The 15,839-nt window shown below is 43.6% G+C and overlaps 2 protein-coding genes across 11 annotated transcripts in view; one reads left to right on the forward strand and one right to left on the reverse strand.

The window, feature by feature from the left end:
* caska (calcium/calmodulin-dependent serine protein kinase a) overlaps positions 1-15,839 on the forward strand; it is a 116,637-nt gene that overhangs the window by 72,181 nt on the left and 28,617 nt on the right. For all 10 annotated transcript variants that reach the window (XM_072397376.1, XM_072397377.1, XM_072397378.1 and 7 more), the window contains exons 6-11: positions 4,084-4,186; positions 5,653-5,828; positions 6,499-6,621; positions 8,908-8,991; positions 9,093-9,192; positions 9,608-9,729. In XM_072397376.1, coding sequence (XP_072253477.1) covers positions 4,084-4,186; positions 5,653-5,828; positions 6,499-6,621; positions 8,908-8,991; positions 9,093-9,192; positions 9,608-9,729 — 708 coding nt within the window. The remainder of the gene's footprint in view (positions 1-4,083; positions 4,187-5,652; positions 5,829-6,498; positions 6,622-8,907; positions 8,992-9,092; positions 9,193-9,607; positions 9,730-15,839) is intronic.
* On the reverse strand, positions 1,492-2,591 carry LOC140319866 (probable G-protein coupled receptor 34). Its single transcript, XM_072397647.1, is given in 1 exon segment — positions 1,492-2,591. A coding segment is annotated over 1 exon segment (1,083 nt). The 5' UTR covers positions 2,575-2,591.

Genomic DNA, 15,839 nt, shown 5'->3' on the forward strand with positions numbered 1-15,839 from the left:
GTGAGCACACTCAGCATTTGAAAGTTCGGGCTTCCTTCGCTCAGCTTGGTTGACTTGTACCGCGTCGTGGCCTTTTGTTAGTCACACAACGGCAGAACTGCTCAGCAGATGGACCTAAATACTTCATATCTGTGTCTGTTTGGTCTGGTGGTTAGACCAGAGGAATATAAAGAGTATGAGAGAAACTTGTTGCTGATGTTCAGGGTTTCCTGAAGTGCAGAATAATCCGTTCAGCTTCACCAGTGCACAGTTAATTGTTTTGTTTCATACATCAGTGAAATCTCAGAATTATGTAGTGTAATTGTCCAGAGAAGAGTCTTTTTTTTTTTTTTTTACACATTGACTCATTCATGTATTCTTTACAAATCAGCATAATCCTGCACTGCTGTTTTTTTTTTATTTCCTCTGAGGAGACGTTAAGGTTCGGTGAGTGCTTGGAGTTTATTCTCCTGTCTACATACAGTGCAGACTTGGCTCGTGCTTTTCTTGGCGATGTTACAGTTTGTTTAGCTCTCACTCAGCCTGGTCTCAGGTCAGAGGTCTTAATCACATTGTGTGTGAACGGAGCCCTTTTGGAAACTTCCACCTTTAACTCTGCGAGGCTGCGTTCAGAAGGATTATATTGTTATAAATCTTAAACAGATAAGTCTGTAGCCTCGTACACTATTCTTAACATGTTGTTGAGAACTTCCAGGAGTTAGACCTGACCTGACAGGATTCTGCTGACATTGACCGAAGCTCATGTGTGAAAACGCTTTACTCATCATGGATGACTCTCACTGGGAAAAGTAATGACTGGGCTGCAGTCCTGACCGGCCCCCACAGAGAAAATGTGTGGGCCTGAACTGTTGGCCATCCTAACACCTGAAACTCTTCATCAGTTGGTATCCTCTGTGCTACAACATCTTCTAAGTGTTGTGAGAAGCACTGTAAACATTACAATGTGATAAAACATGTAGCGCCCACATTTAGATTGAGAATATCTAAAACGTTGGCAAAAAATCAACACTGACATGCAGGGAAGGTTGAATTTGGCCTGTTTTCAGGGATGTTCCTGCAGGAGAGGATTATTTACACTTACAAATGTACAGTTTTGTGACTGTGAGTCATGGCCACCATCACGATAAAAAATAATCACCTCCATAAATGGGACTTCACCACCTTTTATCTGCATCATCAGTTGATCAGTCTGCCGTTGTGCAACACTCATATTAACAAACATATTAACAGACGATGAAATGAAAGTCAGAATAAATCTAAAAATTCAGCATTTTTTGCATGTTCCCCACAGTCCAGCTTCTTTTGATTTGAGGTGGTGAATAAGGCGGTCGTAATGAAACTGTTTTTGAAGCAGCACGTTCGTCACCTCATGCGTCGGCTTCTGTAATCATGCTCACGTTGGAAAACGTTGGAGCTTCTTTGCCACAGAAGACGTTCCAGTCCACTCGATTTGGAGGCTGCGTTCTACTTCAAATGACTGATTAGGTTCAGTTAGTAAGTGTTCCCTTTCTTACTGTTGATCTCACCAGTGGAGCTGCTCGCACTGTTTCCGGCAACTTTTTGCACACGAAACACACTGTTCACCAATCGCAGCCCCTCCTTCCTTACCGATGAGGATAAAAGGAAGTACATGATGGGGTCCAGGCAGCTGTTGAGGGCAGACAGCAGCAGAACCGTCTCGTTGGCTTTGTTAGCCACATTCCTCCAGAAACAGGACACATTTGTCACCTGCGTTATTATGTAGAACGGTCTTACACTGTGATAAGGGACGAAACAGAGCGTGAAGACAAAGAGGATGAAGAAGGACTTCTTGCTACTTCGAGCGTAGCACAGCGCGTTGGGCAGATCCGGTCTCTCTTGTGATCTCCTCAGGAGTTTCAGGGCGATCTTCCCATAAGACACCATCAAGGAGATGAATACAAGCCAGAACACAATCACTGCAAAGATGTTGATGTAGGCTTTCCTCTTTCCATCACCACGGAGCAACTTGTAGTGGAAACACCTGTAAACATCAAACACTTTGGTCATCTGCTCATTTCACACATTTTTATTTTTGGACATTTAAAGCGTTGCTGACCTGTCTGTTTTTGAGTCTCTCTTTGACGTGAAGAGTAGTAATACGGTGGCTAAGACCCCGAACCAGACGACAGCGCAGAGGACAGTGCTCCACTTTCTGGACAGCCGCTTCATCCTTGCACTGTGATGCATCTTCAAGTAGCGATCCACGCTGATCAGCCCCAGCAGAATGATGCTTACATATATGTTCATGTAGAAGAGGTGGCCCACCACTTGACACAGGAAGGGACTCAGAGTCCACTTGTTACCCTGGCTGTGATAGAGAATCCTGAACGGCAGACAAATGACCAGCAGCAGGTCTGCAAAGGCCACGTTTATGAGGAACACGTGCACTGAGTTCTTCTTGGAGGGAACACAGAAGAAGGCCCAAAGAGCCAGCAGGTTCCCAGTGAGACCCAGGACGAAGATCACAGAGTACAGCAGGGTCAGCGGCACCGCCAGCGCATCGTCGTCCACACACGTGGAATTTCGGCAGGAGTCTGTGGCGTTTGTTGTCATGGTGGCTTTTGATCCTCTGTCCTGCAGATAAACAAAAGAAAAATGTTTCTATGTCACTTCTATGTTTCTATGTCATGTCTTTTTGGGGGGGTAACGGCTTGGGCTTTCCCAAATACTGCAGGTCTTTGTTGTTTCTTAGCCTCAGAAAAATGACACGTTAACGATTAACGATAACACGATTAACGCCAGCTGAAAAGCGGAAAGCCCCAAAAACGGATGTTGCACTTCCTGTGAATAATATCTGCTTTTTTTTTTTTAGACACACACATCTTGGTTATGCTTTGAACACCGAAGCGCGTGAAAAGCACTCCTATATTCTCATTTAAATCATCACATCAATAGATCAAATTTCACTGAGAGGAAGAAGCTGCTTTCTTTTCATGCAGTGCAGAAAACACAAATCAGCTACTCGCCTTGTTCTGTGAGTTCATAAAAAAGCTTTCCTCTTGTTTCTTGGAGCATGTATAAAATACAAAAATGAATCCCTAGTTTCACGCAGAGCAGGAGGAAAGTTTTTTCTGTCTCTTAGTCACTCCAGTTGGTTCCTTTGAGTTGAATCGGAAGAAAAATAATCCTTTTTAAAAGGCTAAAGAAAAATAAAAAAGAAGATCTCCTGGTGTTATCGTGTGTTTAACTTTCTGCAGCCGTCTATCTCTCAAAGACCAAACACAATCAAATGGGAACCGTTCTGCATAGAGTCCCTTGCTGTCTGTTATCTGTGCAGTTATGAGAAGCAGCCCTCCCCAGATGTGCTCTCCAAAGCACACAGAGAAAAACTGAAGCACACAATGCTGCGATGTTGCTTTTGAAACCGAGGTCAGCCCCTCCTTAACACCCTCTTTCCTGACAGACAAGACAGCACAGATGAGAGCCAGCAGAGGGATTACAGAGCATGCTCCATTTGTATACACATGACACGTTTTCCACTTTGGGCTCTGATTACAACATAGATTAATATGCTGAGTGTAACAACTGTGAGAAGAAAAGGTGCCCACACAGCTCCTGTAGGTCCTCGCTATAATTAGATCTATCCTGTCAGAGGGAAGAGATGCCAGGTTTAAACTGCCACCCAAGCTGGAAAACACAGTCTGTACAGTTTTTATTAGACCAGCTTACAACAATTAAAGTTCAGTTTGCTGTGACAATCACTTACAATAAAAAAAAATGTTCATCCGATACTGGTCATTGGCTCATTTTATGCAAGTCATACCAGAAATGATACAGTGAAGTTATGTGGAAAACAGTCGCAATAGTTCAACACCACAAATACATGATTTTATCTGTGTTTTTAAGTTTTCTGTGTGAAGTCAGAGATGTGTTGAAAGTTACTGTGTGAAATTACTAAAGTGCATCTGAAACAACTGGAGCCAAAGCTGCATCACCTCTGTGATTATCCTGCTGTGTGTGGTCGCGCTGGGTGTGTCTGGCACATATGATTTTTGGTATTTTTAGGAGGGCTTCACTCTCTAATTAGCTAAAGACGACCGTGTTCTCTGCTCTTACTCTCAGCCTCACTGTGTGCTGCTGGCGTCCAAAGAGAACTCTGCTCCAGTCAAGTTGGGCGGATTCGGAGTGGCGATCCAGCTCGGGGAGTCCGGACTGGTGGCAGGAGGTACATTTAACACCACGACACGACAAAATCTCCCATCATCAGAGGTTGCAGCAGTACGCACAGTCTATAAATATGTAGAAGTATATACAGTCATGTAAGAAATGTTACAGAATCTGAACCAAAACACTGTGTGTGATAAACCAAGTCCACCCTTACTGCTTCCATAGGAATTCAGAGGGTAAGTAGCAGCAAGGTGCTACAAATCAACTGCACTTGATTATTTAATCAGCAAGTGTGTGTGGAGCATTCGGGTGCGTGTTAACACAATACCAAGAAGGAAAAACATCAGAAATAATCATAGGGATATAATTGGTGCCCATCCATATGAATAAAAAGAGACCGAACAACCATATAAAGATCTTAGCTTTGAAAGGTTGCATCTGAACAAAACACAAGACTTCTAGAGGAATGTGCACTGGATGGACACCAAAGTGGAGATGTTTGGTCATAATGCACAAAACACAGCAAATCAGCACAAACACCTCATACCAGCTGTCAAGCACGGTGGTGGAGGGCTGATGATCTGGGCTGGTTCTGCAGCCACAGGACCTGGGCACCTTGCAGTCATTGAGTCCACCATGAACTCCTCTGGATACCAAAGTATTCTAGAGTCAAATGTGAGGCCATCTGTCCAACAGCTCAAGCTTGGCTGAAACTGGCTCATCAACAGGACACAGCAGCAGATCTACAGCAGAATGTGTGAAAAAGAAAAGAATCAAGGTGTTGCAATGGTCCAGTCAAAGTCCAGACCTCAGCCTGGCTGAAATGCTGTGGTGGGACCTTAAAAGAGCTGTGCATGAACAAATGCTGCAAACTTCAATGAGCTGAAGCAACAATGTAAAGAAGAGCAGGCTAAAGTTCCTCCAGAAAGATAAGAGAGACTGACACCATTGTACAGAAAACAGTTACTTCCACTTATTGCTGGTAAAAGTGGTTTCACATACTCGGGAATTATGCAACAGCCTGTGTTTGAATTCAGTAAACAATGTCATTGGGTGAAAGGCAGCACTGGACATGTAAAAGTGTGAACTATTTAAAGCCATTTAGCTTCATATCTCTCAAAGTATTTCATTAATAAAACCAGTGAAGACTGGATCAGCAAGAAGAATTGAACTGTGGAGGTTTGTGCATTCAATTGTTTTTCATGTGCAGTGAAAATGGGAAGGAAGCCAACAGTGAGGGTTTATTACCTCTTTTCTGTTCATAACTCGTAATTTGCTCTTAAATTGTAGAAGAGCACTCAACGCAGAACTAAAAATAGAAATAGAAAATGTAAATGTTTTGTTTAGTTATAGGAAGCAAATGATTAAACTTCCTCTTTATCTCTCTGGTATGAAAGTACTTAAAAAAAAAAGTACTTGATTGTCATGAAATTACACAGAATGTCCACATGTGTTCGTCTTCTGTGTTGCGACTACACAAACACTGTTGCCTGCCTGCCTCTGTGTGCATCTCTGTAACTGCAGGTCGTGTAGGAACTCCTCACTTCATGGCTCCAGAGGTGGTGAAGAGGGAGCCGTACGGTAAACCTGTGGACGTGTGGGGCTGCGGAGTCATCCTCTTCATCCTCCTGTCCGGGTGTCTCCCTTTTTACGGCACCAAGGATCGGCTGTTTGAAGCCATCTGCAAAGGCAAATACAAGGTCCGGGGTTCCTTCCCAGAACCACCAAAGACTCTGAGAGCACAAAGAGTGAACACGCCTATTCATTGATTTGTTTTTAAGTTGTTTAAAAGCTCAGGGTTAGTTATAACTAAGCTTTCATGGGGTTACTCGCTCACTATTTCCACTGAATGCAGCGCCGGAAACCAAATGTGACAAAGCCCAAAAGTGGTCCAAAGACTCGAAGGTGATGAAAAGCCACATTTCAGTTAAAAGTAGTCAGTAATTATAGACCCAGAGTTTTTTTTTTTTTTTGTAGGAAATTCGTGTTTGCTTCAGTCAAGCAAACCTTTGGCTTTGTGTTGCCGTCAAAAAGAAAACCAGTTCAGAAGTTTCTGAAATCAGTAATCTGAACTGGTACCAGTTCAGTATGTATTGCTGGTCAAAGTAGAGATTTTATAGCCACTTCAGCTTCAGTCATGCAGACAGTCATTGTGGCACCTTCCCTTATGGTCGTGCTGAGGTGCGTCGGCTTTTATTTTTGCTTCCAAACATAATTGTTATACAGCTTTTGGAAAATGATGTTTCTTTCAGACAGCACCAATGCAAAGGAACTCCTGGAAGATTAGAACATGACACTGATGTTTGTGCGTTTATTACCAGTACCTGAAACATGTGAACACCTGTAAAGTCTGTGCTTGTTTATGTGTAGATGAATCCCCGCCAGTGGAGCCACATCTCGGAGAGCGCCAAAGATCTGGTGAGACGCATGCTGATGCTGGACCCAGCTGAGAGGATCACCGTTTACGAAGCTCTCAACCACCCCTGGCTCAAGGTAACACGATGCTGATGTTCGGTCTTTAAATAGCTTTGAGATCTGAGTTAGAACATTCATACAATTCAGCTTCATGTCTGCATTGAAACATAAAAACATGCTGTTGCATGTAAAGTTTTGCCTTTTGTGAAACTTTAAGCCTGTTTTTGAGACAAGAGTAAAACAGTGAAGCTGTCATGATGAGGAGCGCCGGCTCAGACGTGTTCCTGCCTGTCATGTGTTCTCTGTTTCTATCGTCTCATCCTCTGTGGGCAGTGATGGATGGAAACTTGGAAATGATTCCTTGACAGTTTAGCTGAGAGACTTGACGTTTGTCTGGGAGATGTCTGACACATCGATCGTTAAAGTTTAAAGGCATGTCTGGTCACGGTGCTGCATTTGAGACTGTTTTAAAAGTTTCAGCTCCTCATTTGCTCATTTTTAGAAAGTAAGCTTCTGTTTCAGAATAATACTACCCGGTTTAATGCTGTTTACCAAACCCTGACTGTGTACCACAACATTAAATCATATGTTTGCACCAACAAGGTGATTCCAAATGTGCTATTGGCTGAAAACTTTGCGTATCTCAGCCAGAGCCTTATAGAAAGAGAGAGCTAACTGCAGTTAAACTACAACTAGCTGGTTAACACGATTGATTAACTATAACTGGCTACACGAAATAACACTGTTGACTCAATTCGTTACTTAGCAGTCAGCTAATGCCTCAAAATGCCAAAAAACTTGGTGATTTCATCAATTTAAAATACTTCCGAAACACTAAGAATGAACGGCGTCCAGCTCTTTTTACACCACTCTGATCTGAATACTGAGGAAATATGACAGAAGGACAAAAGAAGAAGTGACAGTCCTAAAAAACTATCTACAGCAGATGAACAGGCTCTGAAAGTGATGTCCTTAAGAAAGAGGAAAAAATCCAGCAAAGACCTGACACAGGACCTGAGAGATGCATCTGGACCTTCAGCTGATCCATCTGCTGTTGGCCCAAGCCTCATCAGAAATGGTCTCCATGGAAGGGTGGCTGTCAAGAAGCCGTTCTTAAGGAAGGGAAACAGGGAGAAAAGGCTGAGCTGTGCCAAATGACACAAGAAGTGGACTGAAAATCAGTGGCAACAGGTCTTATGGAGGGATGAATCCTCCCCAGAGCCCGGACCTCAACATTATTGAAGCAGTGTGGGATCATCTGACAGAGAACGGAACAAAAGGCAGAAAACATCCAAAGAAGAGCTTTGGGATGTCCTTCAAAAGGCCTGGAGAACTATTCCTGAAGACTACTTAAAGACATGACAGAAAGCTTCTTTAAGAGGGTTCAGGCTGTGTTGAGGATTAAAGGAGCTCAGACCCAATATTGACTTTCAAGCATGTTAGAACTGTACAAACTCTGTTCTTGTCTGATGTATTATCATTTATGTTTGCACGTCTCAGTAGATCTCTCCACTTATTTCCTGCTCTCCTGAAAATATTTTAAAAAATGATGCTTTGCTTCTACGGCACGTTGTGAAAACCCTGCTGGCACTGAATGTGCGTTCTGTTTGCAGTGGAAAGATGTTTTTCTGAACCGACCAGTTTGCTGCTGAAAGCCAAGCCCACGTCAGTCTCCAACTGAGCTGTTGAGTTTCAGTTACCTCATAGATAATGTAGAGTTTGGTCCCAGGTTTTTGTCGAGGCGAACATGAATGCAATGGGAAAATACCTTTGCTGCAGTTATGTAATATTGTTTTTAAACACGAATATGACAGAATTATAGGGGTCTCAGTTATTGTAGGTTTAAGAGGTTGACAAACTTGCTGCAGGTGATGCAGACACCTTTATGCCCTATTTTCCTTTGTATGAACTTTTCGTTTTGTTTTGAGCTGTTACACAGAACTGCCTGACTTGTTAGAACTTGATAAAGTTAACAGGAAAGTCGGAGCTCGATTCAATCTTTCCTGAGAAATTGTCTCTCACAACCTTCCAGAGAGCTGATCGCTCCAGAGACCGGATGTGTTTTAGCTTCCTGATGATTCTTCAGGTTTATTCCAGTTAATACACACAGATTCAGATTGTAGTATAATATAAATGTGTATGAGCTACAAAGTTCTACAGGATGATGCGTCTCCCTTTGGACCCTCTCTGATGGGTCTGAAACTGTCCATTGCTTCTGTTATAGATTCATAACAGACGTAGAAAGACACCCAAAGAGCAACAGAAGACCTTACCTAACAGTTTTCAGTCGCTCTTCTTATGACTGTCAAGCAAAATCAGCTGCACAACCTTCAAATTTGCTCTTTTCTGTGTTGTTTCTCTAAGGAGAGGGACCGGTACGCCTACAAAATCCACCTGCCAGAAACAGTGGAGCAGCTGAGAAAGTTCAACGCCAGGCGGAAGCTGAAGGTTTCACTTTCTCTGCTTCCGTACATCAGGAAAAGCTGGTTGTGATGATGCTTCTCTGTGTGATGAAAAGGTAGCCACTGACACTCTTCGTGTCCTTTCAGGGGGCTGTTCTGGCCGCGGTGTCCAGCCACAAGTTTAACTCTTTCTACGGAGACCCCCCTGAGGAGCTCCACGATTTCACCGATGACCCCACCTCCTCAGGTACACCCTCAGAGGCTCACGTTTGTTTCAGATGCCCTTCCCCATCCCCGAGGCCTGCGAAGGCTGTTGAACACCAGCTGCTCTGAAACTGAACACAGAGGAATCTGCTGATTACTCGTTACACACTTTATTAGATCCTGCAAACGCTGAACATCACTTCAGGATGCGTTTACTGAAACGCTGTGGCTGGAAAGCATTTCCAGTTCGTTCTATTACACGTGTGACTGTTCTTTTTCAGCCACTGTTTTTATTTGTCTGCTTCTGTTCATGCCTCCCACCTGCTAGGACTGCTAGCAGCAGAACGTAGGTACCAGTTCGTTCTCTCTGTGTTGTGACTGTTTGTTGTTCACATCAGTCATAGGTGAATCATTTAGAAAATGTTGCTGTCTTTAAGAGATGTGAATGTGGTTTTCAGGTGCTGTGTCTCAGGTGTTGGACAGCTTAGAGGAGATCCACGCTCTGACAGACTGCAGTGAAAAGGATCTGGATTTCCTCCACAGCGTTTTCCAGGACCAGCATCTCCACACACTCCTCGATGTAAGTGTCAGCGACCGACAGCAACACGATGCATGGCACCAGATAAATAAAAAAGCTAAAGGAGGAACCATGACTGTGACTGACGCTGTGAGCGTGATTAGATGAGTATCGTGCAAATGAGGCAAAGCAGAATGTTGCTGATGTGGTGGAAAGGTGCTAACGTGCTGAAAATAGACTTCAGTCTATTAGCACTGAATTATTTAATCAACGTGCACAGATCTGAGGTGTCCTCATACAGCTGCTGAAAATGAACACGTTTGCACACATTAAAGTCACGTCAAGAGCACGTTGATCTCACTGATGTCTCTGAGCGAAGGCAGGTTGATTAATTATTTCCATCGATAAGTCGTCTGTTTCTGTTGTCAGAACTTTAGCCGACACTCAGTAACCAGTCAGTCACTGTCGGTCAAACTATGTTAATGCACAGAATTCCTTCAGAAAGGCTTGCAGGCAGGACTGAGTCCAGTAATTTGGTTTTTCATTGTCTGAAAGGCTTTTTTTTCGTTCTTGAACATATTTTCTTGACATCTCCAACCCCCTGCTTCAGAGATGGCAAGCAACCACGTAAAAATCATCGTATAAGTCGTAAAGTCGCGTTTGAATGTGGCGTCGGGCTCAGATTTAACCCTCAGAGCGTGTTTTGTCCTGATTATCACCTGCAGCCCAGTTTGTTTTGCCAGCAGTTGATGAAACATTCAGTGTAAATGCCTTCCTCCCAGCTTGGTGTGCAGAAAAGCTCGTTCCTCTGGAGGCGATTTAAAAAGTTCACGTCGTTTTCAGACGCGCTGTAATTCCTCCCAATATTTCGCCTCTGAGTGCGTGTGTTGCTGTGAACCCGATGAATGCAGCTTGTTTCTGTGACTCAGAGAACCTGAACCAGCTGAGCTGCGGGTCACAGCTGCAGACTGTTGACCTACGGCTGCGTCGCCACATCAGAACCATAATGGGTGAGAGAATCCCTGTTCCCAGCAGCCCGCTTAGAGGCTAATCCACACTTAGATAAGTTTGACTCAGAGAGCATCATCTGTCTCCTTGTGTACTTAATATCCGACTGTTCAGCTCTCTGTTTTTTGTGTGACTTCAGGTCATGTGACTGTGTAGTCTTATAGAGAAGGGGAACCTTCAGATTCTAAGAGCTTAAGATAGCCTACACACACATCTAGTTCTACTTATTTTTATTTTTCTGAAGCTTTTACACACTGAACTAAAGTGTGAACTAAAAGAGGGTTTTATCCTTCAAGATAGGAACAAAGTTTCTTGTAGTTCCCGTTTTAATTTCTCAGTTCGCTTTTTGTGTCGCCGAAATGAACTCGGGGGAAGCACCACTTAGAAGTTTTCCACTGATGTTCACACAGCCTGAGCTGCAGCCAGCAGTTGAACACATGTTTAAGCAGAGTGTCAGGATGTGTGTCGGATATGCAAGTTTCCTCCCCTGCTGTTCAGTGTGATGCACATCATTCAGAGTTACTAACTCAGATACTGGTGGTGCCTGATAAGGTGTAAAACAAACCACAGTGCTTCTCAGCTGAAATCTATTTTCACTCCTCTGTTAAGCACAAATGACTTATCGTCACCACCGCAAAGGGTTTTTTAAAAAGAAAAATATGTTTAATAGACTGAAATGAGCCCAGAGGGCACAGTATGAGTTAAAAAGTTTGAATAACAAAAAAAGTTCTGAGGAAGACGAGCTAAGACTCCACTCACACGCAGTCTTAAGTGCAGGTGCATTCTGGGTAATGTAGCAGGTTGCTGAAAAAAACTTCATCTATTTATGGATCCATAGGTGTAAATGAAGCAGTCCTACAATGCATACCGACACTTCTGTTGGGGAACTTTAGCAGTTTGATGTTCCGTCTGAATACTGTACTGAATGGTAACTGGACCCCCACCTCCATCTGTTCTCTCTGTAATTCACACCCTCGTATTAATGTGATTGTTCAGCTTTGTAGAGCTGAGAAATGAGAAGTTAATCTGTTTCTTGTGCCACATGAAGACCCTGATCTCCACCCTCAACCAGCTGCACGCTTCACTAATATCAGCCATGGATGACATAAAACTTTATTTATGGACATTACACATTGTGGAGGTATCGCTGTGTTGTGTTGTTGTATGACACCCTCAGCTGTAGAGAGGCTTATGGCTGTGCATGGCTGTGCTATCTGAGCATGTGGTTAGCACCTCGGTAGGTTCTGGTTGAGGGAGTGAGCAGTCCCACACTCTGCTTTTCAGAGACTGCTTTATGGCCCAAACTCATACAAGCTCGTCTCACTGCTGATGAGCTGCTCCAGATTCTTTTGCTGAAACCACAAGTCTGAGATCATGACCTTCATTTTGAGCCAATTCCACGAAGCAGATTAGTTTTAGAAGAGTGAGAATCAAGCCTTCTAGGGAGCTCCTGGGACTTAGACAACTCAGCTGAAGAGAGATGAGTGTGTTGTGGCAAAGGCCTTCGTAGTTTCTGGAGGCTGAATGGGTTGAAGAGAGTTGCAGGAGATGAGTGGATGTGCCAAGTGTGTATGCAGCAGTGTCAGTGGGAGCCTGGGGCTGCAGATGTCTCCTTTTCAGCCTCACTTTCACACGCCTGCCCTGCTCTGAAATGGGGGGGGGGTCGGAACGGGACAGTGGAGGCGAGACGGCCCTCTGAGGAAACAGTGGCGTCTGTTGTGAGGCTGCGGTGCCACTCGCAGGCAGCACAGCCTCCATCGCTGTCTGAGCAGCTCAGTCACAGCACTCGGAGGTCCTGCAGACGCTGAGCGGATGGAGCGGTAGAAAAATCATCTGCATTCGGTTGTCTGACACACACGTGCTGTCCTTTGGGTGAGTGTGTGTGTTTTTCCCCTGTTCTCCCTCCTGATGTGATCTGTGTTTGTCAACAGATGCCTCGAGGTAATTCTAACTCAGCCCAAGTGTGTGTTTCTGATGTGCGACGTGTACAGATAATGAGGCGGTTAGTTTCTGCTGTTCATTTGGCTTTAAAAGGAGGAGGAAGTTGCCCTCAAGGAAATGATATCTCTCTGTAAAAGATGTGCTGCTGTGGCTGTCGACATGCATCGATGCAGCCAGCGGGATTTTCAGGTTTTTGTGTGACATTTTAAACAATCTCACCTGGAAATATGTCAGTTTAAAGATTTTGTCCTGTTGCTTTCTGCAGATTCTTTGTACCTTTTAGTTCATTATCAGGCGAACCCCCCCTCAGAGGTTGGCTCCACTCTGCGTATTGCTCGACAGAAGTAAAAAGATGTTGACAACTCTCCTCCTGAAAGCACGACAGTGCCGTATATGAGTGTGAGTGTGTGTGTGCGCGCGCTCAGTGGCTGCAGACAACATGTTGGACGAGGCACACTTGCCCTGAGGCTTTCCAGTTAATTTTGGCAGTCTTGGATGAATTTTCAGAGAATATTGTGGGTTTTTTTGTTTGACGGTGGATGCAGATACACATTTTGCAGGAGTTGTTTTGTCTTTTCCGGCCTTTATTCTCTTTCTACTAATACTGTATAAAGATGATAATAATACCATAATAACTAATCATAGTTATAACTAATATAATACTGGATGGTCCTGTGTATGAACTAATACTGGACCATCAAACACCTTTTATTCTACAATAACAGAAATACACGCTCCTTTTTGTTGTCTGCTGTTTTTACCTTCCTCCGTCTGCTGGACAGTTCACAGGTCAATCACAAATGTGTTTACAGCTCATTTGTTGTTTGTTTTCAGGAGATTTCTCCATTATGGCTCAAAAGTATCATCCAGATTTCTTTTCCCTGACCAAAAACTGCACAGAACGACATCACAAACGTGATATTTGGTGATGATCTGTGATTGGCAGCTCGTTCAGAAAAGCGAAAATGAAAATGAGGTTCTCAGGTGTGGTTGTGTGCGTCTTTAAATGTGTAAAAAAAAAGACAGGGAAAAGACATTTCTTAACTGATTATCTTCTGCAGCTGGTATGAAGGTTTCTTTTGTAAATACTCTCAGCAGGTTTCTCTGTTAAAAAACTGCTAATTCTCCTGCTAAACCCTAATTTTAGGGTTAAAACAAGCCAGATTTTAAAAAAAGAAACAAAACCTCTTGTTAAGATACTCAGAACTGAGTGGAGTGACGTCCCATCTGCACATCTGCACCTAAGAGCTCGGTACATTGAGCCGTACGTGTGTTCTACTTTTAAATCCTGTTTCACTGCAGTTCATTTTAAAGCTACATTAAAACATTCACTGGAGTAACATCTCAGTTTGAGATTTAACAAGCAAACAGAGCTCATGGACTATGTGTCGTTGTAGATAAAGTGGTGAAAAGGCTGTTTTTTCTTGTTCATCGTGTTTACCCATGACGACGATGATGATGGTGGGCTTCAGCAGCGTTGCTGTTTGAGGGAGAACAGAGGTGCCTTGGGTCTCATTGAACTGTTGGATACAATCCCCCGTTTGTCTGTGTGTGCGCGCCTTTCAGTGTTGTTCTGTTTACACACTCTGCTTATGTGCTACATGGCAGTTTGGTGGTTATTTTTCATGCTGTTTCGGTCGCCTGTGTCTTAGTTGAAAAAGCCATCTTCAGCTTTGGTTTTAGCCACAGCCGCTGCCCACCTTCAGATTCTGTGTCAGCCTCTTAAATCTGTCCACGCTGATCTGGGACCAGTCTCCTGTGCAGTTCTTACAAAAAGGAGCTCCGAGAGATGAGCAGAAAGCTTCTTTGTGTCGAGGCGGGAAACATAAAATGAACAAATCAGAGATCACGGCTCTGACACGGCTTGCTTTGCTTGTTGTAGAAGTTTTCTTTAGGCCGCGGTGACTCCGGTGGAGGGCGGTTATTGCCACAGTAAAGAGGGTCCTGTGAATATCTGGTGATGCTGCAGAAATGAAAGAGGATTCTGCATGTAAGGGCTGACCCAGTCAGAATGATTAAAGCAAACGCCCGCCTTGTTCTCCCTTCAAAGAGGAAAATGCGTTCAGTTGAACTTCACTTTGGGAACTTTCTTTGTTTTTGCTGCGTCTCTCAGCTTGTGTCCGATAAAGTTAGCAGTGGTGGAGTTGTACAGCTGCAGAACACTCAGCCAGCTGGCGTCTGCAGCTGTTATTCGAATTTCGATGCTCTGTACCACCAGTATCCACCGTGTGAGCCTCACGCGACCTGCTAACTGTGGGCTGGAGGATCATAGGGTTTATCTCAGCTGCATTTCACAAAGACCGACCTGACGTCACCCCCCCCCCCCCCCCCCCCCCCCCCCCCCCCCCCGTCACACGGGTGTTATGCCATTAAAACGGACCATGTTATACTCTTTGTTTATTCATTCTATAAGTTTATTCATTGTTCTCCACTTTTAACATTTTACTAACAGTCAGTCAATCATCATGGAGGGAAAGAAACCCTCCAAAAAGAGTTTTCTTCTATTTGTTTTATCAAATTTTGACACCAACTTCTGGTTATTCCAGTCTGTATTTGTGTAGCACTTACATCCCACATCTGTCTGTGTACACAGACCCTTCGGTCACGTGACAAAATACTCACAAAATGACATTAATATTGATTTAATGGGAAGGAAGCAGAAGAAACTTCCAGCTAAGCAGGTGAGTAGGAATCACTCCTGAGTGTTGAGAGTACACAAACCCAACAAACTGCACGGTCATTCGCCTGTAGACAAAGGAAATAAATACATGAATAATATGATCAGAGGTCTGGTTGGTTCTGGTTTTGCTCCTCACAAATTTGATATTCACAAGTTATTTCACCTCCCAGGTGAGAACTGAGGCGGAGGAATGTAATGGTTGCTGCTTGTTTGTCTGTTTGTTAACAAGATTTGGCAAAAATAGCCAAGAGGAAGAACTCATAAACCTTCACGATCTCTTGTGTTAAAACCGTGAAATGCAGCGTCGGCCTTTGGTGGAAGATCACCGTCTATTGTCTCTCTGAAAAATGTTGGAAATGTACAAAACAGAACGAAAAAAGTTTAAAAAAAGAAACATTTTCTACTTTTTTAACCATATTATCTTTCAACTTTCATTCATCAGTGGGAAAACATTTGTAAAAAGTTGTACTTTTGAGTACGTCTCGCACTATGTTTCACCTGCATCACACATGAATATGTGATAAATGTTTCACGGGAACTTTAG

This window comes from Leuresthes tenuis, unplaced genomic scaffold (assembly GCF_036924035.1).
Source record: "Leuresthes tenuis unplaced genomic scaffold, fLeuTen1.0.hap1 SCAF_12, whole genome shotgun sequence".
Taxonomy (NCBI): domain Eukaryota; kingdom Metazoa; phylum Chordata; class Actinopteri; order Atheriniformes; family Atherinopsidae; genus Leuresthes; species Leuresthes tenuis.